At 39.4% G+C, this 26,722-nt stretch overlaps 1 protein-coding gene across 1 annotated transcript in view; it reads left to right on the top strand.

The window, feature by feature from the left end:
- Positions 1-26,722, top strand: part of kcnh7 (potassium channel, voltage gated eag related subfamily H, member 7) — a 116,313-nt gene that overhangs the window by 16,318 nt on the left and 73,273 nt on the right. The window contains exon 3 of the mRNA XM_037973870.1: positions 23,928-24,083. Within this exon, the coding sequence (XP_037829798.1) occupies positions 23,928-24,083 (156 nt within the window). The remainder of the gene's footprint in view (positions 1-23,927; positions 24,084-26,722) is intronic.

Here is a 26,722-nt window from a genome sequence, read left to right on the forward strand (position 1 = left end):
TGACAGCTGAAGATTGGACCAACAAAACAAAGATCCCAAACACAGCAGCAAATCTACAACAGAATGGCTCAAAAAGAAAAGAATCAAGGTGCTGCAGCAGTCCAGTCAGAGTCTAGAACCTCAACCTGACTGAAACACTGTGGTGGGACCTTAAGAGAACTGAACAGAAACAAATGTCTACAAACCTCAATGAACTGAAGCAACACTGTAAAGAAGAGTGGGCCAAAATTCCTCCACAACCATGTGAGAGACTGCTAAAGTCCTACAAAAAGCCCCCCACTGAGAGTTACTGCTGCTAAAGGAGGTTTTACAGGCTGCTGGAACATGGGGTGGAAATCTTTTCTCACAGCTTTTCAATTTTGGCTTCATTTTTGTTTATCAAATAATGACACGGTGGAATCTGCTGTGTGTTTTTGTTCACTTGAGGTCAGATTTGAATAATTTTAGAACCTGGTAAAAGCACACCATTTTTATTATGTCCTGATGTACACAACTTTAGAACTGAAAGAGGGCAGGCTTTCTTTTTCCAGTGACAGTATTTTCTAAAGTACATAAATTGATTAAAAAAAAAAAAGATACTAAAATCCTTGTGTGATAAGCAATTTATTCCTTTGTCTTGTCAGATGTTAGAGCTTCTAAAACAGCCCCTTTACTACTGGTCCCATTCAACAAAAGAAACAATTTGATAAAACACAATTTATAGGGGATTTTTCCAAGTGGTTTTCCACTGAACTTTCCACATCACAAATTCCGGTTAGAAGAAAATAAATGTAGTCATGCTATTTTGTTAGGCCCCATATTGTTGGGTTTGATTGTTGCCCAGAAACACAACAGTTACTGTCATTTGTTCATATTTTGACTAAAAGCAAAGAAAGGGGTTGGGAAAACTGCCTTATTTGTAACACTCAGAATGTTTCCAGCATTACTTATTTAGAGTATTGATTTTTTTCTGACAGGGTTTTGTTAAAAAAAAATTGGTAGTCATCTTATTTAAACCTGAGTGCTTCACAATGCACGTACAGCAAGAACTGGATTTGTGAGACGTGCATTTATTTTCATCCCAGCAAATATAAATGGCAGAAAACATGTGCATTCAGCAAATATAAGCCCTCATTTTCAAAGTCCCTGGTGCAGGAAAATACTTCCAGACTCTTTGAAGTTCCTTGTTTTTTTTAGGCTCATCCTAAAATAGATCCTGTTACTAACAGTTCAGCATGGTGGAACAATAAGATCTAAAATTTATCTTTTGTTTAAAACATGGTACAAATAAATTCAAAGTACTGGTTAAGTCCTGGTTAAGACAGCTTTTTGCAGTAATGACATCCTTGTACATTACAGAACTAAAATATTTCTGTAAAACTATTAAAGGCTGCCAATTACGGTTACAATGGAATGGAAACTCTCTGGAAACTTTCCAGAAACTTTCTATGAGAAGCTCAATTAGGGAGTTTGTGGATTATTCTAAATTGAAGACTTTTCATGGGAATTATGGAATACTACTACTACTGTAGAAGCCTAAATTCAGTTTTGGTTTGTTTGGACATTCAGGATAGAAGAAGTTTATATTTTTTGTGATTGCATAGGTTTATTAGGAGAAAAAAGGACTATTTACTGAATAAAACTTGTCATGCATAGTGATGTGTAATATTAGACACTATACTAAGGCCCTAGTGGGCTTGCATGTATGATTGTTTGCTGGACAGTTGATGACTTTGGGGGGTGTGACTATAGTGCAGAGAAAGTCAGGCAGTTGGAGTGGAGCCACACAGTTTTTTTACTTCATTTATATTTTTTTGTTACTCTTTATTGTTTTGTGGATAAGTTATGACTGTATCATTTTATTTTTTCAAGTAAACGATTGAACTTAATCAAGAGGATCCAATTTTTCTTTTTTCCAGTCATGATGTGGATGGAAAGGGAAATACGGAGAGCGTCAAGCTTATGGCTGCATTATTTAGGAACCTACAACTACTACTACTACTAATAATTATAATTATAATTATAATTATAATAATACCCTTTCATTTGCCAGTTAGGTCAATTGAGAACCAGTTTAAAAGTCTGTCACAGTTTAATATTAAATAAAATGACCGAGTTTATAAAGTTTATAAAAGTAAAAAATTTAATGACCAAATTTGCAGATGATGACACTATTTGCAACACTGTGTCACAACTACACAACTTTTAGGGAACAGTGGGTTTTAAACCCTTTTAGTTTTATGTTTAGTTCTTGTTGTTGAAATCTTTTTCTATATTCTCGCACATAACTCTGAACAGAAATATTCACGCTATGAGGTTGTTGTTTTTTCATGTTTTTTTGTCATTTTATTCACATAAAAACAAAATTAAAATCAGTAAATTGCATTTTGAATTTTAGTAATTGCATATAATCAAAAACTAGAATCACTCAGAGAGCACAAACCTCCGTCAAGGCCGCAGCGTGATTAAAAAATAGTGCGATCCAGATCATAATCTAGATCACCACCAAAGTTTAATCCATTGTTTTTTGTGACAACCCCATTATTTCCTCCAACTCTGTTCATTAGTTTTTACCTGATCTTTGCTAACAGACAGACAGACAAACAATGTGACACAACCAAAAACAGAACTTCTCTGGCGGGGTTAACAAAAGGGTCAAATATAGGAACAGAGAGAGAAGTTTTTAACTAAGGGGTTATCTGTGACCTTGACCTTTGACCCCGTCACCTTAAAATCAATCATGATCACTCTTGACCCATTAGTTGTGGAGATTAATTTTCTTGTTATACAGTTGCTCCGCAAGAACTGAGAAAATTGTTTAGTTGTCCCTTTTAATTGAATGGTACAACAACAAAATCTGGTTGTTTTTCTCAAGACTGCTAAAATAAATTTTCTTCAACTATGTGGAAGATCTTGTGATGGACTTGAGGCCTGTCCAGGGTGTCCACCACCTCTCGCACAGTGACTGCTGGAGATAGGCACCAGCTCCCAGTGACCCGGAAAGGAGAAACGGGTAAAGAAAATGGATGGATAGGCCTATGTAGGATCTCTGTTTAAAAAAAAAACAAACAAAAAAAAAAAACACTCTCAATATCTTAAATTCCAGATTTATTTTAATTTATTCCCATAAATTTCCATTAATTCCTATGGAAGATTTTAAAAACTTTGAAAATTCCTGGAATCTTTTGCCAACACAGCTACTGCCTGAAATTCCAATAAACGTCAGTTTTCTTCTCTAAAGCCCAACAGTAATTTCGGACTTCTGTTTTATATGAATCTTAGCTGACAGAATGGTGAACATTTTGATGTAGAAACTGGAGACGAAGTGTAAAGACAAGCAAGATCAAAAGAAATGTTAAAGCTGCTGCCAGTGGCTTATTAGGGTCACCACAGAAACAACACACTCTGTCACTTCCTGACTTCACTTTTAAGCTTGTTATGTACTCTGCAAGAACTAAGAAAATTGTTTATTTGAGGTGGCAAGAAGAAGTGCACATTTCATACGTCACAAATGGTAAATGGACTGCACTCATATAGTGCCTCAAAGTGCTTTACACAATATGTGCCATCATTTACCCATCCATACACACATTTATACATAGCTAGTCTGAATAAATAATTCTATAGAGTCTAATCAGTGCTTTAAACTCCATTCATACACCGATGGGGCACACATTAGAGATAGTGAGGGTTCAGTGTCTTGCTCAGGGACACGTCAACATGTGACTGCTGCCAGGAATCGAACCTCCAACTCTCCCATTGGAGGACGACTGCTCTAACCATGTCTAACCACTGATCCACAGTCGCCCCAAAGAAACACAAGAAACTTAAGTGCCGAACTCCTGGGAAATCCTCTGACTGATTTCCCAATGCAGCGTACATGCATTGTACAAAATTTCAGTAATGGTATTGCAGTTATGTTAAATAAAGTTTTGTTTAAAAATAAAGAAAATAAAAGGGAAGGTCAACATTTCCATGTTAACCATGCCCACTTTGAATTTCTGAAAAAAATTACTTTTTTTTTTTTTTGCGTAGCTGAGAGACAGAATAATTTTCTCAGTTCTGGCACCGTATGTAGCAGTCTTTAATAAGACAGGCAGACAGAAACGCAGAGTGGAAATTAAGCCTCAAGCATAAAGTCACTCTGCAAAAAGTACAAGTCATTTTGGAAAAAAATGGACTTCATATGTGGTTGACATAGTAAACGGCTTGAAGTACATGTGTTATTTATTTTTTAATAAAATCAGAAAATACTTAACAAGCATATTCAGATTAAAAAAAAACTTTTCTTTGCTTTTTGTGCGAATTATCTCTTCATTGGTGTATTTCATGTAGCAACACATCCATAAGTTCAGCACATGGGTAAAACTCTAACAAATAGCAAACAATACTGAAAATGTCACACTATAAATAGATGAGAGTTGGATGGTGACTCAGCGATGCTCACAGAGATTAAAGAGTTTTTGCTCTCATTTAAAATGTGTTGCACAAAAAAAAAAACCCATCAGTACCTTAACTTTGAAATGTTTCATATTGGTTCCTAAAAACCAAAAGGGAAGTGTTTTTATTTATTTTAATTATTATTATTATTATTATTATTATTATTTTGGAAAAGTTGAAATCTCTAAGAATTAATTAGTTCTGTTAGAAAGCAAAAGTAGCAGGTTTGTTTGCAAAATGGCTGGTCACAAACTGTCCTGAAATGATAACTGAAAGATAAATATGAGCAGTGAGATTTAGTGCTTTTCTTATTCACAAAGGCAGCTGAGCTGAACTTCATCTCTGATTGATCTAGTTTGGATCCTGTTCGCGCCTGCTCGTAAGAATTTTGCAATTTGTCCATTGCATCTCAAATGCAAAACTTGAACAATGCTGCCTTCTCCTAATTTATTTATTTATTTATTACAGCATTTATTGCTTTTACATTCTTGACATTGGTTTGATTTTTGACAGTGTGTGGGTCAGTTGTGTCTGGTTATCTGAAGCGTGCTTTGTGACCAAACCTGATCCGACTGGACTTCATTTGTCCCTGCGAAGACCGTTTACAGTGCAGACGGCCTAACGAGCTGAAAGGGAGAGAAATGCAGATGAAATAAGGAGAGAAGAGCAGATGCAGTGGGGGAGGGGTAACACACAGACCATACTGGGCACATAAATGAGCCAGAGGGAAAGTGGGAAGAAAGAAAGGAGCAGTCATCTTTAAGTGTGGCGTGTGTGTGTGTGTGTGTGTGTGTGTCAGGACTGAGCAGACAGCAGTGAGTAACTAAAGGTGTCAGAGATGGAAATCAGGTGCAGCTGAATATGAGAGGGTCTCTTCCAGTGTGGGAATGCACACCGTCCAGGGCTTTGAGAGCTGCTTCAATAATGCATGAGCCTGGTTCTGTGTACTACACCTTTTGTCTGGCTCTCTGCGTCAGGTGTCACCTTTAAAGGCTGCCGAGCCGAGCAATTATTACATTTTCAACGTCCCACTAACAGAGTTCGCGATTCAGATGTACCGGTGCGCCACAAACGACAGTTTTTTTTGGTGATTTTGGTGAATTCTGCTGCCTCCTCAGTTGTCACGAGCCAGAGAGAGGCCGATGTAATGAGTAAGCCTCCGCTCTTAATCTCAAGTGACACGGACAGATTTGTGTTGCTGAGACAGGCTTCGATTTTCTCTGTGTTCATGCCTCGCTGTGGATCTCGTTTACTCCGTGGCTTTCTCAGCACCGCGAGCAAAAGAGGAACAGTTACACATCGGATGTTTACAAGATAAACAGGTTTGAAGTTAGATCAACTTGAATGGCTTTGGGAAAAAGACAACAAGTCCCTTCGCTGCTTGTTTCCTCCCCTCATTGACAACACATGAACATTATTTTACTCGTCTTATCTCCCCGTCTGTCACGCCGTCACTTCCCAATCTCAAGCAAAAAGTCCAGCATTGTGTTGCCTTGGCAACCAATGCGGGAGCTGTGCTGGATCACTGCAGCTCTTAAATTCACCCCGACGTGCCTCTCTTTTGGGCCGTACGCGTGAGAACAGAACCATCAGGGACAGAGTGCAGTGTCCTCTGCGTCCTGTCTGACAGCATCTTTATTATTCTGCAGCAGAAATCAGACAAGCTTCTTTCTTTTAGCTGTCCGATTAATAAAATGCTCTGCAGTTGGAGAAATCGAGATACAGCAGAGCCAACTGCTCCACACACACGTCCATACATTTATCTGTCTGTGCTCACGACTTTAAAAACAGCCGTTATTTTAAATAGACAGTTTGTTGTTGTTCGTAAAATAAAAACTAGCATTCCTCGAGGAAATGTGTATCACATGCTACCTTACATGCCAACGTTTTAAACCAAGATCTTATGTTGTCTGTTGGTGCTCGGAGTATGTAGCATGGATGATTCTCAGCTGCTGCCACACCAAGTTTTAGCTCGATATCCGTAAAATTGACTGAGTTCTAGCCATTTTTTTTGTTCAGCTAGGTCAATTAGCTGTAGCAGCCATTTTGACTTCAATTGACTCTAAAAGTTCATCAGTTGTAGATGTACATCCAAGGACTCCTTCCTGATAGGTTTATTAAAGTCCGTCCAGTGGGTTGGGAGATACTTTGCTAACAGAGTTTACTCCAGCAAAGATTTGACACAATGAGTGGAGCTCAAAGTGTTGTGAATGAACTGTCAGAACTGACAAAGACTGCTGGACTGTTCTAAATCACTGAAATTATTCTCTCACAGACGCTGTAAAGTTGTGAAAACAGCCGTATTCTTTGGAGCTGTAATAACGGGCCCTCTACTACTTTAGTAATGAGGACATGACATCCAGGATTTCCACAAAAAATTTTACATTTCAATTCATCTAATAACAGAACAGATCCTTTTTCTTTTGCAGTTTAAAGCTTGGAGCGCCACACTCTCTAGTTTTGATTTGAAAAAGCTACCTGGATGGGAAGCAAAATGTCTTCAACTTCATAATATAAATTCAATTGTTTTGTTTTTATTTTTTTATTATTTGGACCACCCTGGATAACTAAGAATCTACTCCAGCTGTTGACCACAGAAAAGTTTTCCACTTTGCCTCAGTCCATTTTAAATAAACCCGGAGAAGACGGCAGAGTTTCTGGATGGTGTTCATCTCCTTCTTTTCACGATAGAGCTTTAAGCAGCATTAGTGGATGGTACAATGAACTGTGTTTACACTGTGGAAGAGTTCCTGAGTCCATGCAGTGATGTCCAGAACAGAATCAGACCTGTTTTTAATGCAGTGGCCCCTGAGGGCCTAAAGATCACGGACATCCAAAATTAACTTTCAGTCTTGTTCTTTGAGCTCAGAGATTTCTCCAGATTCTTGAAATCTTTTGACAAAATTATGAACTGTAGATGGCGGGATATTCAAACTTTTTCCAGTTTTCCATTGAAGAGTGTTAATCTAAAGTTGTCCCACTATTTTTAGATGCAGTTTTTCCCTGCAGTTTTGGTGAACCTCTGCCCATGTTTGCTTCTTTTTATACCCGATCCTCTTACTGACTTGTTGCAAATTAACCTAATTAGTTACAAAATTCTCTTCTAGCTGTTTCTTATTCGTTCCACTTACTTTTACAGCCTTTTGTTGCCCTGTCCTAACATTTTTGACATGTGTTGGTGCCATCAAAATCTAAATGGCATTGTTTTATTATTAAAACAGGTACAATTTCTTAGTTTAAGCATTTTATGTTTCCTATGTTCCATTATGGATGACATATGAGTTTTTGATATTTGCAAATCATTACATTCTGTTTCTATTTACATTTTACAAAATGTCCCAACTTTTTCAGAATCGTGGTTGAACTTTGTCTCATAAATTAATTTCACTGACACCAATTAAAGAATTGACTTTCTCTGCAGTATTAAAGTACTGCCCCTACCTTTATAGCAGCTAACAGTTTAACCTCAGCTTGTGGTAATAAGATCAATGATCCCACCACATCTTTGTTTCAGGATATAAATGTAGGCCGCTCTGAGGTCACATCTATGGATTAAGCTCACTCCCTGCCATTAAGTGATGATATTACAGCAGATAGACAGTCTGACAGCCCCTCCCCCAGGTTTCCTCTCCGTATTGCTGAAGGGAGAGGCTCACGCCCCGACCCACCATTCACAGCTCTACAGAGATACCGTTCATCCACTTAATATCTAAGAGATAAACAAAGGCTTATAGATGTTTATTACTCCTCATATTAAAGAGGTTCAATCCAGTCACTGCCTCCTGCCCCCTCTGACTCTTACTGTAGTTATCCTGACTTCATACCACCATGCCTTCTCATTCATATATTGCAAACAGCATATATGAATGAACAGCCATTCATTTCTTCAGTCTCATTCATTCATTAGATTGGAGTGCTTTCATTCATGTTACATACTAGCACGTGTGCATTTTTATTTCAACCCTTGGCAAGATATCTACCTACCATTTTGGTGTTAACACAATATACGTTGTTCTGGCCAGCGCAGGCAGTGTGTGTTTTATCGTTTGATTCGGATGAATCAGATATGATTTCTGCCAACTGACTTGGGGAGAATCTGATGTTCGGGAAGCAGCTCATTTGAAGTGAAAATGCCAGGCCGAGTTCATCCCCGTGCTCCACCAGTGGCAGCTCTTTGATGGAGATGCAGTCATCAGGCCCTCAGAGGTAGAAAAAGGCAGCCCCTAGTGATTCAAACATTCAGCCAAAATAACAAACATGCACTTGCTTTTTCATATATTATCATTCCTGTTTGCCATCTTACTTCTGTTAGGTCTCAGTTAAATTAAGCACGTTTAACATTTAGTTAATGTTAAACAAATGAAACTCTTAGAAAGTATTGGATATACATGTACAACTGAGTGATTAGTAGAGTCAACCTGATGCAAGATGACCGCCAAAGCTAACCAACCTCAGCAAGTGGAAAAATCTCTATAACTCAGTCAGTTTTGCAAACATTGAGACAAAATTTTGTGTGATTATTAACTTAGTCATCCCCAAGTCATACTGCAAACATATTGCACAAGATAGTATTTAAAGGGCTAGTCCAACCAACTCTAAAGCCATGTTCTGTCTAATAGTTATCAATAGTTAGTACCTTATTAGCTGTGACATCAGTCAGAAACCACACAGTATGGAGAAAGAGGCTAAGATTTTCAACCAAATACAAAATACCTGTGTAAAAGAACACAACAATAGTAAATATTAAACCTCTACATTTTACCACTACCATCAGATTTGTGCATTCAGCAGCCTCAGCACCATTAGCATAAACACAGTCTATCTATGCTCCACGCACATGCACGTGACAACAAGGACGTTGTTCGGTTGAGAAAACAGTAAAAGATTAAACAATCGATGTCATGCAAAAGTGTAGAAGTTTAATATACGCTAATGTAGCGTTGTTTTGCACCAGTTTGTCATTTGTGAGAAAGAGTTGTTTTTTAAGCCTGATTTAAAAACTGGCACTTGTTTGGCAAGCCATTAGCCTAGCTTGGATCAAGACTTTCGCCTCTTTCTCCATACTCTGTGCTCTCCGACTGATGTCTTGGCTGATAAGGTACTAACTATTGATAACTATTGAACAGAACGCTTAAAGTTCAGTAGACTATCCCTTCAAAACCGTGGCATGTAACCTGACGGGAGATTTGCATTCCTTCAAGAAATTTGACTTTTTACTACAAAAATCAATTACAAATTACTTTTGGGCTTTATAGAAGAACTCTGACTGTTGTTGCAATTTTCATTTTCAAAAGTTTTCCTTTTTTTATTGTTTGAACTTTTGTGGAAATAGTACACATACAGTAGTTTTCTGTCTGTTTTTAAATTCCAGTATTTCAGGCTTTTGTTTATAAGGCACATTAAAGTCTCAAGTAGAAAACACTTAAAGTAGGAAATTTTGAGTTGTTTTACTTTGGATGTGCATTTAGAGCATAATTTTCAGCAATCTTTGTAAAGCATGCGTCATATTACATATGTAACTGAGTAACACTGAAGCAACGAAAGTTGATGATAGTTCTTGACAATGTTTTAGCAACATTTATTGCAGTGTCCTGGAAATGAGACTTTGGAATGTTACTTGATAAGTTGTTACAGTGTGACGTAACGTTCCAACATGTTAATTTTTTAAATAACGATGTTTTTGCAACAGATCTGTATTTGTTAGGTAAATTTTAAATACTCCTTAAATTACAATGTTTCAGCAATGTAGTGATAACTTTACATATGGGTGGTTTTAACTCATTTTACAGAAACATGATTAATATCTTGCTGTCTGTTTTGTTGTAAGTCAGTGAGAAAACCAGACTGCCAAGGTGGCATTGATGTTCCTGTATCCCCAAAGATAAAATAATGTCCCCTCCAAGATGAGCATTCTCTGTGGAAAAAGGTGTCAAACTGCTCCATAAATCAGTCTGCTTTATTTAAGCTAGTATCCCACTGTAACTGTTTGTGACTAGTTGGTGAATGGTATTTGTGAAAGAGTCTCCAAAAAATACCCAAAACATTTGCAGGAACAAAGTTCTTTTATCCTCTAATGGCCATATCTAAACAAACCTCTCAATGACGAATAATACTGATTAAAAAACTGGTCCAGTTCAGTAGATTAAATAATAAATATGTGGCAGCTGCCAAGATGGGTACAAAACGAGTTGAGTTGGGTACAATGTGGGCGGAGGTGGGCAACAAAAAAAAATGTGCACTGCCAAGAATGCAGTTTTGTAAGCTTTTCGCACCAAAATAAGCTGTGATTTTCAAAATCTGCTGAGCAAAACACAGCATGTGACTTGGTCGCAAACACTTAGAATTCAGGGAGACCGTAACAGAAAATCAGACTATTTTCTCACAATTTTGAGTCACAAGCTAGTCTCCAAAGGTTGCAGCCCAATGAAATACCACCCTTTTTAGGATTTTTTTTCTTTTTTTTTTTTTGCAAACCAAAATTGAGGTTAAGCACTTTCAAGGTAAATAAGTTAGTCACTGTCTTGAAAACAAGTTTTCAGCTCACTCTAGTTCAGATTTAACATCTGTTTGTGGCTTGTTAGTTGCTGCAAACGACCATTTTGAATGTTGCTTTTCCAGAAGGCTACATGGTGTGATGATTAACTGGTGTTGGATTTTCTCACTCTGCCAGCTAAATTTAAAGGCAACAGACTCTCAGTGACTGCTTCAGACACATGCTGACAAAAGGTCGCAGGCACTTGAATAGTTGATTTGATGACAATTAGCTATACCAAGCTGAAGAACCTCCCTGCTGAGTGTTTAACAGATGGGCAGAGAGAGATTGAGAAAGGAGGAGAGGCATGCCACTGGAACTCCTCAAAAAGTGCAACAACTTTATTCTGCTCGAGGCACAGCTCACACCGGTGTCAATCATTTGTGGACACTTCCTCATATCTAACCACACACATTCACACTCACGCTGTGTATAAGGGAGATCATAAAAGCCCTCGATGCAATTTAAAATGCATTTTGACGGCAATATTCTCTACAGAGGTTTCTCCAAATGAGGACTGTCAAGGTTCCCATATAGCACTATCCCACATGGCTGGAGGATACAACCAGTCAGCAGATGTTAAACTTTGTGTGTGTGTGTGTGTGTGTGTGTGTGTGTGTGAGGAAGAGAAAATAGGATAGGAAGGACTTAATGAAGCACATTTTAATTGCAGTTTAGTTACCGTGAACAAACCTTTTTTAAGCTTCCTTGTTGTAATCATTGGTCGTGAAATTTTCAGCGTCTTGAAACTAGAACTTGTCTCATTACACAAATTGTGAGCACATATTAACGCACAAGTATCCTTTGTGCACAAAATGTTTCCGATTTAGCAACACTGTGGATATAGTGTTCTTACCAAAGGATATGACTGCCCCCCACCCCACACGCACCTACCTATACTGTTGATGATGAAATGCTCTACATATAAGTTGCCTCATGCCTTAAAGTATATTTGTGGCTGGGTCTCAGAGGCAACAGGTCCTGGAGGGAATCCCAGACATCCCTTCAGCTTCTCCTGGGGGAACCCGAGGCATTCCCAGGTCATAGAGGATATATAATCCCTCCAGAAAGATTTGAGTTTGCCCTGGGGTCTCCTCCCAGAAGAATGACCCCAGAAAACTTCCAGAAGGAGGCACTTCATCTCTTTCAGAGGTGGCCTTGGTCACATTCTTTTGGCAGCCTGAACAGAAATCTGAAGAGGTTTGGTCATCCGGGAGAGACTTGGAGTAGAGACGAGTAGCAACATCGAGAGGAGCCAGTTGAGGTGGTTCAGGCAACTGCTAAGGATGCCTTCTGGACACCTCCATAGGGCAGAGTTCCAGGCATGCCCGACTGGGAGGAGATCTCATGGAAGACCCAGAGCACGCTGAAGAGACTATGTCTCTCGGTTGGCTTGGGAACACCTTGGAATCCTCCCAGAAGAGCCAGAACAGGTAGCTGGGGAAGATGTCTGGGCCTCCCTGCTCAAGCTGCTGCCCCCATGACCCGACTCTGGAACAAGCAGCAGATAATAGATGGATGGATGTTGAAACAAGAACAATAGAAATGTTTTGCACTAAGTTTTTTTTTTAACCGTGCTCATCAAACTTGTTAAGCAAATTTTATTCTTTTAGATGTTTTTAGTTTTAACGCTAATGTATCTTTAAGCCACAAAAAGTCATTAAAAGGACTTTTGAAAAACAACATTAAGACCAGTGAACGTGACCTTTCAGGTGGAAAATATCAGTCATCAGTTCATCTTATTAGATGTCTGTGTGAAATGCTGTTGCGTCAGAAATGATTAAATTTACTTAAAGTTGGACTTGAAGTATTGTATTCACAAGAATGGAACAGCTGGACAACTTAAAACATATTACCTTAATAGAGTCAGAAAGAATGAAACGCCTCACTGCTTAACCAATAACTGAGTATGAAATGAAACGCAGAGGAAAGTGTTCGAGGGTACATTCCCTTTAGTACAGAACAGCAAGCCCTCAACCTTAAAATGAGCTTGAAATGACCTGACCTCTATAAAGTGTAATTAAAATAAGTTCAGAAGAAGAACTGAGATGTGGCAAAAGGACAAGCTGGGAGAACTTTGATAAATAAAAAAGTGATTTCATGGTCACGTGCTGGGTTGTTTATATGCGAGGTGCATGTGGTGTACGGGACTGAGCTATAAACAGGTGAAACGGGGATTCTGTCCAATCAAAGTTAAAGAATCATTTTTTTTTTCTACAGAGAAAGTTGTTGAACACAGAAATGTACTTTGGTTAACTGAAGTTACTAAGAAATTTGTTGTTTAAGCTGCCTGGCAAATTGGAAAATGTTATATTTAAAGTGACAAAATATTGCAAACACAAACACGAGAAACAGCATTTGTTTGCCAAAATAAAAATGCAGTGGGAACAGTGAGCGCTGAATGGCTGCGGAAATTTGTAGAAGCTGAAACTGAGTCATCAAAGCTAAAAGAAGCAGAACATTAGCTATAAGCTAAAAGGAGAAAAACACCATTAAAACCCTAAAACAGCAAAATGCTGGCTCAATGTGGCAAAAAAAACTAGCTAAAGAGCTCAAAATAGCAAAGGACTAGCTAAAAGCTAAATGTACCAAAATCAAGCTGAAAGCTAAATGTACCAAAAGGCTAGCTAAAATTTAAAAAAGACTAAAAAGCGAACTAAAAGGAGTAAAACACTAGTTAAAAGTAGCCAAAGGGTAGCTAACAGGTTTTAAAGAATTACCTAATATCTAAATGTAGCAAAAGGCTAGCAAAACTGATCAAAAGGCTAGCTGAAATCTAAAAATACCCAAAGCCTAGCTAAAATGAGTAAAACTGTAATTAGAAACTTAAAGTAGCAAAACATGAGCTAAAAGTACCAAATCTGATCCAGATTCTTATTTTTTTTGTTATTTTGCTTCGTTTTGTTTTGGGGAGGGGTTGTATTTGTTGTCTGGTAAATATTCAATTGTGTCTTTTTCCTAACATCACTGTTAGTAGAAAAGACATAAATACTTGGATAAAACAGTACTTGTATGTCCAGACAAGTACTCCTGTCCGGTCAGTGTTCCATATTTCAATTTCTGAATGTTGGTAACACTAGTTCTGGCAGTGTAGAGCAATGCTAAAAGAAGCACACAAGATTAGTTCAAACCCTTTGCTGTCAGTTCCAGGTAAGATATATTATACGATGTCGACATGGTCCTTGGAAATTATTTGCCCAAAAAAACCTTTTTCGTTTGCTTCTGGCTTTCAACGAGGTTCGACAAGTACTCTTCATGATGCCATACACATACAAGATGGCAGGCGCAAGAAATGTGTCCTTTTGTAGTGACGCTGTGCATGTGCCTTGTATTGGCAGTCAGGGAGTGACAGACGCAGGCGTGTGGTGGCCATGGTGACCATATTGAGTCACTGAATAATAAAGAAGAAAAAAGTCCTAAAAGTTCAAGAGGAGTGACGCGTTTAAACAGACGACTCTTTAGTCTGAAGACATCAAAGACCCCCATCGGCATGCTGTGATTTGGCATATTTGGTATTTGTTCACTTGGTGGCACACTGTGCCGTCATCCTGCCGAGCCATCTGTGTAGCAGAAGCTTACCAGGTAGCTCTGGTAATCCAGGTAGGATGCACTGCATCAGCGAGGAAACCAAGCCGAGCGGAAAATGTTTAAATCAATAAGTTCCCACGTTTCCTCTCGGGCTTAAAGCTTGACCTTCACACACCAGGTGCGTACTACAATGTACTGGAGCTGCAGCGGGCTTATCGGGCTACATAGGATCCTTTTCTACAATAGGATCAGCTTTGTGTGGATGATTGGCACCGGCTATTTATCAGCTACCACTCGTCTTGCAGCAGGTTGAGTTGTTTTTTGTATTTTTATTTTTTTTTCCCCCACAATTCTTCAAGCCAGCACTTTCCACCATCACCCGTCCTCCAAGGCTTGGAGACCAGAAAAAGAACAGATTGTGTTTCTGTTTCAGTTCACCCATCCATGACTGGATGTTTGAGTGTGCAAGAGGCTGCACACTCTTTCTCTTATTATTATTATTTTTTTTTTTTGAATTGCTATTTTTTTTCCCCTGTAAAATTGCTTATTAAAGAAGTACAGTTGGCACCTGATACGTCCTATTAAAATCCTGCATGTCGCTATAAATATTCCAGTCAAGAGATGCTCTGACTGAACTTGTTTTAGTGCCTTTCAAAGGTGCGTTCTCTCATTACGCTGCACCATGTAAACCAGCTCCATCGCCTGCTTATTAGATTCAGTTGGACAGGGAACATTCTGCTAATTAATGCTGCTGGCAGATCGTGTGCGAGTGACTGTGTTTTTTTTGTTTTTTGTTTTTTTTGTCTGAGTCAGTTCGTCGGTGGCTGCTTTGGAGCACGCTGAGCTGAGATGCGAGCCTCATTACACGTCCGCATGGACTGCTGTCCGTCTCGTGTGCGCAGCCGAGACATGCGTTTCTGTTTGGCGAGCGTGACCCTTCTCCGAGGCAGGATACGCAGACGGGCAAGAAGAAATTTGCATCGGCAGCAGCAGCGCCGGAGATCTGTTTTGATCTGTCCGGTTTCAGCACGTCAGGTGGTCTTCCTGCAGAGTACCTGGGCTAGAAATCTTATTTATCAGGGGAAATAGACGTGAACAAATGGAGAGGAGGCACGTTAGGGCTGAGGGGAAAATGGGCACAGTGAGTGGAATAACAAGAGATAAAGAGAACAAATGCAGAACACTTTGAGTTTACCAACAAAGGAACCAAAGCAGGGTAGAACAAAAGCTTGTAAATGAAGGATAAGGGTAGATAGAGAGTGAACAGGAGTTGTCATGATGGGAAATGGAGGGGACAGAGTGGGAAATGGATTATAAATCACATTACCAAATTGATCTTTACCCCAGTATGGCTTCATCACACACTCATGTCTCTGTCTGAAAGTCGTTTCACCACTCACAGAAACGCACACTAGTGTTTTCCCTTGGCGGAGCGCTCCGGGGCAGTGGGTAGCTTTTTAAGATCTGACGTCTGAACAGTTTTTATTCAAGAGGGAATTACCTGTTGGTTGGGAAGCTTTTATTCCACTAACAGTAATTTACACATCAACCAGGACTGTGTTACATTATAATGATGGCTGTGGGTGGTAAAGTTGATTTTTTTTTTTTTCAGCCACAATGAGTTGGAACAGCCTGCCTCTCTGTTGTTATGGGGGTGCATTTAGTTAAATACTATCAACCTGTGAGCAGTCAAATGATCTTAATATGTACTGTTTACACCTGATGTAGTTTTTTGGTTCGCATCAGAATTCGTAACTGGTAAGTCTGAGTGGTGTAATTTCCCACTTCACCGCGTTCCAGTTGTCTTGCTCAGTGAGAGTCGGAAACAAGATGGATGCCCGGCAGCAAAGCCTTTATTTTTCTTGCAGTTTCTGAATATGAAATCTTACTAAACAGATACACACTCCACTTGCGAACATGTTTTAATACTTTCTATATGTATGTTAAAAAGTACTAGTTATACAAGTGATTAAATGTGGAAAACAACTTAAAGAATGAATGTTAACAGTAAAAGTAACAGAGTTTACTTGCTAAAGTTGCAAGATTTTAACCCCCACTAGAGGGGGTTAAAATTTACAACAAGGAACTCAGAAATGTCCATTTCCCAGTACTACTGGAACACACCATAACACCTCCAAGCAGTAAGGTCTACAACCAAGCAAGAGACATCATGAAGATCAAGGAACTCCCTATGCAGAGACAAGGTCATGCAGCCATTCAGATCAGGGTTGGGTTATAAATATCCTAGAACCCCAAACATCCCACGGAGCCCCATTAAAACCGTTATTAGAAAAGGGAAAGATTCTGCCACCACAGCAAACCTGCCATGAGGGTTCACCGAAACTCACAGAGCAGAGAAGGGAGGTCATTAAGCAAAGAAACCTCCAGGAGGCCAGAGCTAACCCTGATGGAGCTTAAGCTGAGCAGCTCTTCTGCAGATGCTGCGATGGGATCTGTCCATAGGAACACTACAAGCTGCACAGAGCTGGGCTTCATGGAAGAGAGGGCAGGGAGAAAAACATTGCTTGAAGAAGAACCGTGTGGAATCTCTTCCTCTAACATGTGGAACAAGGTGCTGTGGTTAGATGAATTAAGAACATGTCTGAGGCAAATCTCCCACTTCTCATCATGGTGAGCACACCACCCCCTCAGTGAGCACTTTTCCAACCCCTGTAAGCAGGTTTTTATCATATTGGCAGACATTCTGGCTCTGAACAAAATATATCTGGGACACTGTAACACTGACTATAGTGTACGCTAACAATTCAGATTTATTTTACGTTTAGTAAATATTCAGGCCTCAACAATGTGAAGTAAACATCTTGTTGGATTAGAGTTTGGCTAATTGAGAGCATCGTATTATTAGCATTTTATTAATAGCATTATTAGGGGCTGTGGTGGTCAGTGCCGTGGTCTTGCAATCCTGAGGTTGCAGGTTCAAGCCCAGGTTATGGTAGGAGGAGTATCTAGCATAAAACAATTGCCAAATTGTTTGTGTGAGTTTTCTCGCTGTGGCAACCCCTGAAGAAGGGAGCAGCCAAAAGAACTCACCTATTAATAGCATTATTAGCATGTTGTTGTGTTTATCCTAGAAGACTGGAAGTGGGCGGTGAAATATATTTTTAGATGCATTGCATTGCAGACTTAGAGGATTCTGAATTTTTTATGTCAAAAATGATTTAGGAATGTTAAATAGTGCTGACAGTCAGCGGAGTAGTTCCTCCGCGGTGCTGCTTGTCCTAATAGAGTTGCCGCGGCATTCAAGTAACGTGTTGCAGCTGAGTTGTGCACTTTGAGTCGCCTCGTGCTGAAAAGTGCTATATAAATAAATGTACCTACCTACCTACCTACCTGTGTTTTCACTTTTTTTTTAGTATTTTCTGCTGAAACCTGGAAAATATCTGTCTGTAAATAATAGCTAAAGTTATCACAACAACTGTGTTTAGAAATGACTTTAAAACATTTGATTTGTGTAGAAATGTCTAGTAATAAACATGATGCTAATCGCGTTAGCTTTTCTATGGTGTTTTTTATGTTAAGTTAGCATCTATGCTAATTGTTGTTTAGCAGCCTGTGATTAATAACGTTTTTTTTTTGGTGTATGTTATTATGCACTCTTTATTAGAGATTAAAAAATATATAACTGTTTATTTATGTCAAACAGGCTATAGTCATTTAGGTTTCATGCTAATGAATGTTGATGCCTAAAGATCCCAACCCCAAGAAAAAAAAAACTAGCCTTGGAAAAGAAATTCTGAGGTAAATTCTAATAAAGTCATGAACAGATGCATCCCTATCAAGCTAAAAACTTCACACATCCACTGCATGAAGCAGAGCAAGCAAAGTTGATATATGGTCTATTTTTTAAATAAAAAAGCGAACAGATGGACTCGGAATTTGAACGTCATCATATGATCTTAAAGGGTCTCTGCAAAACTGATGGGCTTTTTTTTGGATCTGTAAATTTTAAAATCAAGATAAAATTCACCCAGTTGTTGTTTTCTGATTGGCTGTGAAGTAGGTTTTGCTAATGTCTGGGTTTGTGTGCGTGCATGTTTGTTTGTCTGCCTGTTAGCAAAATATCTCATGAACCACTGGACTGATTGTGATTTTGATGAAACACCCAGAAACTAACCAGTGGGTGAACATCTACAACTGATAAACTTTTGGAGTCAGCCCCATTTAAGATGGTTGCCACAGCTAAGCGACCTTGGTAAACACAAAAATGGCTATAGCTTAGTCAGTTTTACAGATACTAAGCTAAAATTGGATGTTTTAGTAGTTGGGACTGATCCCCAGCACTAACTGAGACTTGTTTTTTTTAAACTGTGGCATTAACTATAGGAGACAGTGCTGTCTGTCTGTTAGCAAAATATTTCATGAACCACTGGGCAGATTTTGTTAAAACTATCAGAAAGTAATCATTTGATGTATGTCTACAACTGATTATCTTTAGAAGCTAATCCAATTCAAAATGGCTTTCACATCCAATTAACCTCGTGAAATACAAAAAAGGCTATATTTCAGCCAATTTTACAAATGCAGAGATAATTTTTGGTGTGTTGGTAGCCGAGACTCATCCCCAACACATACACATAGCACGACGTCTTTGCTTGAAACTTTTGACTTTAACCATCTTAGAAATCGTCGGATGGATTTTAGTGAACGTTATCTTTAACCAACTGATCCTAAAACAGTATCCATGATAACAAACGCCCCTGTTGGTGCTGCTTCTTTTAGCTGCAGTGCAGCGAGCAGCTGCATCAGAGAAGTTTCCCTATTTATCATTTCTAAACTTTACCTACAAATGTGACCTATTTGGAACTGTTCTTAGTGCACAATAATATTTCAGAAAAACAGGAGGCCCTCCGTTGTCCTTGAGCTGTGATGCTGCGCAGTAAAACCTGTACAGGGGACTCACTGACCCTCTCATTTGGACCCTGTTTACAGTCCAATCATTGGGTTTTTTCAGAACATAATACTTAGCTCTTATGAATTATATATGTAGATGGATTCAAAGCGGCCTATTTTTAGGATCCACACTTCTGTGCACAAACATAAACTCATATAAATTTCTTTATAGAGCTTTGATTTCATGCGGAAATTACTCCAGATCTAAACAGCAACTGCAATAATCGAATGTGAAGATGTTTTTTTCTTTTTTTTTTTCCTTTTAACCAATTGGCTGTAAATTCTCACAAGTATTGCTGTCCTGCTGCACGGTGAGTCCGGGACCAGCCAGGTGTCTGCTGAGCAGACGACAAGGTGTACGACACAAAACGCTCACATGGCCACTTTGTGTTTGTGCACACGTGCGAATAATGGTTATGCGTGTGAGCAAATGCCACCCTGAAAGACGTGCATTTGCATTTGTTTGGAGTGGCTTGTCAATGCAAATGTTAAAGTGTGTGTGTCTGTGTGTGCACGCCCCCTCAGACCATAACATTTGACTGAGGCGGGTAGACCATGAATCACCTTGTCGAGTTTTTATCGCTGTGTTTACTACAGCTCAACAAAATGAAATGGATCCTGATTTAAGGTGCCGCTGCCTAATCGCTGTTATTCTTCCTTTTTCCTCCACAGCTTTTTGATTCACCACTCCTCCCGTACATCACGCTTTATAGCTTGCTTGGTAATAGTGCTCTATGACTTTTGGTTTGCTGTGAAACAAGTTGGAAACCCAGCCATCTTCGGAGCTCTATGGCTCAGTCATACGTCACTGTAGGAACGTCATTAAAAGTTTTAACGGATCACAGAAAGTTGGACTTCACAGGACTGAACTGTCCTTTTTAATTTCCTTAATGGTTTTTACACACTTACAGGTTAAGCTTTTATAAATTCTGAAGACCTTGATTTCACTTTGAATTTTGAGCTGTAGAAGTTGGTCAAAATTTATCAAATTAATTCCTTTCATTCCTACAGTTGTTTCACTTCTTATTCAGTTTATGTTTTAAAACATTGGTATTTTTTTGTCCTCTTCTTCCAGCCAGTGTATCTCATGGTATGGGAGTTGTGGTTTTACCTGAAATCCCCCGAGAGTGCTGAATACACAGACCTAAACTCTTAAAGACTTCCATTTTATTGGAGCTTATGATTTTCTTAGACTGGTACAAAAGGAAGTCCCAACTTATCTTTGGGCTTTAGAGAAAAGGGCTGATGCACAGTTGTGGTTAAAAGTTTAAATCAACTTATCATGGGCATAAATAATTTGGGGCATTTAATGATTTATTTGAACTGGGTTTTTTTCAGTCATTTTTTAAAAAGACAAGAATTAGGTGCACAAGTTTGAATATACTGTGGATCTTCAAATTTATCCACACAGGCTCAAATATATCCACAGATCCCCACTGATATTTGGGTAAACATCTCTCAGCAAGTTGCACCTGGACCTCAGGCTTTCTGTATCCATCAACAAGCTCCTGGTAGAATTCGGGCTGACATTTGACCTCTCTTCTTCTTGGCAGACTTGGTGGAGTTCATTTAAACTGGTTGGTTATCTGACACTGACCCAGCTTCTAATCAAAGTTAGCAAATTTTCATTTGGGTTGAGGTTGAAACTTTGGGAAGGTGATTTCACAAGCCTAATATTAGTCTGATTGATCCAATCAGAAACCAGTTCTGATTGTCCTGTTGGAACACCCATATGGGTTGAAGTTTAATCTGTGTAGCTGTTGATTTGCAGTGAAACTGAAGAATTCGAAGGTAGTTGTCCTTCATTATTCCATCCTCGTTGTACAATGTACCAGTCCACAACATGATACTACCACCACCAAGCTTGACAGGTGGTACAGTGTTCTTAGATCTGAAAGAGTCACCTTCACTCCTGGAAAAAAAATCCATCTTGCTACTGAGGCCAACAGCTCAATTTTTGTGTCATCTGACCATCAAACGTTCCTCCAGGAGATGATTGGTTTGTCCAGGTGGGCAGCTGCACATGTCAGTCGAGCTTGAAGGTCAGGCTTCTTTCTCAGTCCTCTGTCCTTGGTGGTTCCTGCGTTGTTCCTGAACATCTAAACCAATTTCCTTTCATCTGAAGGTGACAGATGAGCAGCGATCAATCCAACGAGTGCCACCAAACAGTCTTTTTGTGCTGGCAGAGAGAAACTACCAGCTGTAGTGAATTATGAGCACTAACGAGAAGTCAAAAGGCCTCATCAAGTTGAGACATTCCAGACCCTTCAGAACTACTTATTACCAGATCTAGATGAACGTATGGATATATTTGAGCCTGTAGGAGGGACTTTTTTTTCTCCCTCCCCACTTAAACCGACAGATGACTGAAGATGTCAACTTGAGTGAAATCTTCAAGTTTGTAACAAACGAAAACAAATAACATTTGCTTTTTTTCTCTGGAGCGCTGACTTGTTTCCATGACGACAGGAATAATCATTTTAATTTGGAACGTGACAGTGTGAATTTGGTAATGGAACGCTCAGGATCAGCACGTCTCCTGGTGCTGAAGAAGAGATGACAGAGACGTTTGGTTTTTTTTTTTTTTTCTCACTGAGATGTTGTTTCTGTTGAGTCATTGTTTAAACATTTGAGCATACAGAGATTTGTCTAAAACATGTCCAGCTACTTGTGTTGTTGTACATGTTATGGATTTTGTAGAGCTTTGAAACATTGGTATTGTTCTTGAAAACAATAAAAGCTAAAACTCTCCTTTATTGGCTTCAGGTCTTCTATTGCAAGAAGAGCTGTGGAAGCCCTGATACCCCCCGTCCTCCCAGCCTGGACAGAAAATAATCACCCGATTCTCTCACGGTGACACTGATATACTATTTGGAGCAGCAAGTTTCGTAGCCCAGCAGAATCACAGCTCCTAAAAACATAAATCAAATCCCAGCCTGGTGAAACTATTGTTTTGCAACACTGCACAGAACAAGACTTCGGAGCAACACAACGGGAGAAAATGACAGAAGACTGGAATTCCACGATTATTGTGTGTGTGTACGGGTTCATCAGTGCATGCAAACATGTTGGGATATTTGCACGTCCACACATGTACCGCATGCAAAGCGAGTCAAGATGGAGTTGAGTGTGTTTGTGCTCCCCGAAGAAAAGCAACGCAGTGGGCTGGGTGCCTGCTGGGGGAGCTATAAATAGCTTTGTGGTGACAGCAAGACTTAGAGGCTAATGTGAGAGGGAGCATCTTCCAGAGATGTCCATGTTGATTATTTTAAACTTGACATACATTTTGACCGCAGTGGCAAAACCTGGATGGAGCTCCCAGATTAATGGAGATGTATCGTCCCCGTTGTCCACAAGATGACTGGATCTGAGGGGATTGTATTTAAAAAATCTGACACAATTTAATCAAAATACAACAAGCATACAGTAAAATAATAAATGGGACAGATCAGTAAACTTTGAAGTGATGTAATAATAGTTATCAATAGTTAGTACCTTATCAGCCATGACATCAGTCAGAGAGCACAACGTTTGGAGAAGGAGGCCAAAGACTTTGTCCAGACTAGGCTAATGGCTAGCCAAACAAGTCCCAGATTTTTTTATTCATGATTTTTCAGGCTTTTAAAACAACTCTTTCATAAAAACAGCATACCGGTGTTAAAGAAGGCAACAGTAGCTAACACCGTTTGCTTAGTTTGTTGCTATTTTCTCAACCAAACAACGCTCATGTTACTGCGTGAATGACTGTGTGGGGAGCATGGACAGGACCGTGTTTGTGCAGAGGCTGCAGAACGTGTCCGCCCGCCGGGAGTTGAGTAAACTTCTGGACTGACTAGATGCGCTGATCAGCAGCTTTGGCGCCATCAGCATAAACACAGTTATCTATGCTTAACATACATTCGCGTAGTGACACGGACTTTGTTGACAGGCCAACAGCTACGGGGTTGGGGTTTTATACGTTTTATACGTTTTTATTGGTTGATTGTTCTACTTGTGTTTTGCACGGTTCTGGATAAATACACCATTGTCTACATTGTCATTGTTTGGATATCCTGTTATCCTGGCGGGTTTAGTTCTCAAACAAATTTGGAGAAAAATGAACTTAATATGAATTAATGATCACTGTATTTTCATGGGGGCCAATAGTACAGGGTCAACTCGAGCCATGTTGGGATTTCTGTCGTCATTTAGCTCCAGAGGCTTTTCTCTCATGTACCTCTTCACCGTTTTACCCTCATTTCTCTGCCAGGCCTTTTCCTACCCATCAGGGACAGGATATTTGAATGTCAAATGGTGTTAATGGAAGCCCCAGGGTCAAGTTGTACTTTGAGTCTTGAATTGATTTTTTACACTTTTGTTTTGAAATTACGACACAAGAGAGTTATGACCTTTAAAGCTACACTTGCTTCTGGGATTTAAAAAAAAATCTCATAGATTCTTGAGTTTACAATCAGTTGCAGCGCCTCATGAAGTGAAGCCCAAAATGTAAACCCTTGATTAGATTGTTCTAACTGTTGGTTCGTTTCCTGTTGGTTAGGTTCAGAGTTCCCCTGCACCACCCATATCATCCCTGTGAAGAACGAGGAGGGCGTGGTGATGATGTTCATCCTGAACTTCGATTACATTCTGCAAGAAGGCAGCAGTGAGTCTCTGGAGAGACTCAACCACACATCCCCCAGCAAAGCTGACCAACGTGAGTAAAGACAGAAAAAAAAAAGGTTGAGGAGGGTGTTGATGCCATTTTTAATGGTTGCTTTTATCCAGTCCCGTAGAAAATATATAAATGTACAGTTGGTTGCAAAGGTATTTACCCCCACCCTTTGATATTATTTCTGTTTTTTAGTTTTACAACCTAGAATTCAAAGTATATTACTATTTGATTATAATTAATGAACCTACATGTAAATACTCCACATTACTTAAGAAAAATAGGGGAAAACTTGGTTTTAATATACATGTAAATGGGAATAGGTGGGAATAAGCTGGGAAGTTAACATATTGAAGGCTGGTCCTTAACAGTGCAATATTGACTAAAACAAACAGATTTAATTGCTGTACCATACAATGAGAGGTACCACACCTTAAAATATGATATACTGTGTCGCCTGGACATGTGGGGACAGATGGGACATCTAGCGACCTGTATGGACAAATGGGACATGTAGGGACAGGTGAAAATAGTAACATGTAAAAAGCTAAGTTGTAAAATGCAAATTGCTGAAATTTGTTTTGTTTTTATGCAGATTAAAGGACAAAAAAGCAGAAATAATAACCAATCAATGTAAATATTTTTGTATGGAGTTGTGTACTTGAATTTAGAAAAGGATTACAACACCAAAAAGATATAAAATTGTTAATTCCATTGTTCCTGTTAAGTTATGTGGTTGTGACACAGTGATGTCATCATATGTAAATTAGTCATTAAGTTTGTTACTTATGTAAACTTTGGGTCACACTCATTATTTACTTATGAAATTATCTGCCAATGACAAAACAAAATGTTTTTTATCATACAGTTTGTTTAAATTGACCCCAATTTCCAATTTATTCATATGAATTCTTTTAATTCTTATGGAAAGTTTCCAATTTGGACTAGTTCTAAAATTTGCAAGTTTAACTTTCCAAGGGAGGTTTACTGGAAATTGTCTGCCCCTTCCTTATGTGTGCATATGCATTCACCCCCTCCCCCTGCGTCCCAAACTTGATACTGTGTGTCACCATCTTTTGCAGCAGTTACAGCATTGAGTCTCTTCAGGTCCGTTTCCATGATAGCCACTGGACTTTTTCTTCTTTCTGTTTCTTTTTCATTCTTACGAAAAATCTTCTCCGGCTCCTTTTGGTTGGATGGATGCTGCTTGTGTCCAACAATCTTCATATTAAACCAAAGATTCTCAGTTGGACTGAGGTCTGAACTTTGCCTGGACCACTTCAGGATATTTAACTGGTTCTCCTTAAACCAGTGGAGTGTTGTTCAGCAGAGTGTTTAGCATTATTGTCCTGCTGGAAGATGAAACTTTTGCCCCTGTCTCAAACCTCTGGAAGACTCAAACAGGTTTCCATGGAGAATTTCTCCATATTTTGCTCCATCCATCTTTCCTTTAACTCTGACCAGTTTCCCAGGCCAATTGGACTTATACTGTTTAACTAACTAATTCATGTGACAGTTTTTATTTTTTAGAGTAATTTTAAACATGTTTTTCCCTTGTAGGTCTATTACCAGTAATCAAATATTTTTGCAAGCCACTCTGCATATTCAGGTCTCAGACAGATGTTGGGTTTTTCTTATCATATCTTTGATGCACATACCCCATAGGAAAGACCCTTCTGCATGGTTTTTGACAAGGAGGGAGCACAAGGTGAAAACTCCTGAATCTTCTCTTAGCACCTTTATTTAGTCCCCACCTTCTTGAGGGAACCCTAATTTTAGTTGCGCTAACATTTCTGCCTTTGCTACTTTCCTAAAGTATCTTCCTTTGATAGCACCAAAGGAGTTTAGCTTATCGATGAGCAGCTTGCACATTTGTCTCTGCTTGCTGTAATCATAAGTGCAGCAGCAGGAATTCTTTGCTCGACAGCTCCTCTGGCATGTTGACACCAGCCTTTAGCAGACACTGATGTGTTTGCCTGCTATCATCCCAAAGGTCTGGCCCAATTATAGCTCATACCCTGCCAGGTTGGCCTGATGAACTACTTGAACAGTGCGGCGCATTTCTCAGCTACCCCGAGCTGATGCGGTGTAATAGTGTACAATGCCGCTCCCCGGAGGTGCCCTCCTCCGTCTTTGAAGTTTGTCTCTTCTTTCCGTCATTGACATATAAAGCGGCAGCACTGAGGACCAGAGGTCACCTCGAGATGACAGTAATTGGACAGACCCGTAACAAGCTGCACTGCCTCGTGGGATGCGTTGTGAAGCACAAGGGAGGGGGGGCAGGGGGCGTGTGTTGAGTATGCAGCACAAGCATGAGTTTTCAGTCTGCTTGTATGAGCTATGATTTCCTGCACAATCCACCAAAACTAGTATATTCAGTTATCAGTTTGTGAATCAGTCCCATTCGTGCGTGTCATTGATGAGGTCCTCCTACAATTTTCCACTTTTAAAAGGAACTAATTGCTCAGTCTGAGCACAATGGCAATTCCACTTTGAAGCGTTCCTACATGAATTCAAGTGGGTTCATCTCTCTCAGTATGTAGGTAGGTGTCCTTGGCCTCCGGACTCTTATTTCATAAATTACACTCTTACACAAGACGGGGATAAAACAAAACTTAATACCTGATGTTAGTAATATTTCAGTTTCTCTCTTCCAAGTTTCCTCAGTGATACTTGAGCATTCA

The sequence above is a fragment of the Kryptolebias marmoratus genome, linkage group LG23, assembly GCF_001649575.2.
Source record: "Kryptolebias marmoratus isolate JLee-2015 linkage group LG23, ASM164957v2, whole genome shotgun sequence".
NCBI lineage: Eukaryota > Metazoa > Chordata > Actinopteri > Cyprinodontiformes > Rivulidae > Kryptolebias > Kryptolebias marmoratus.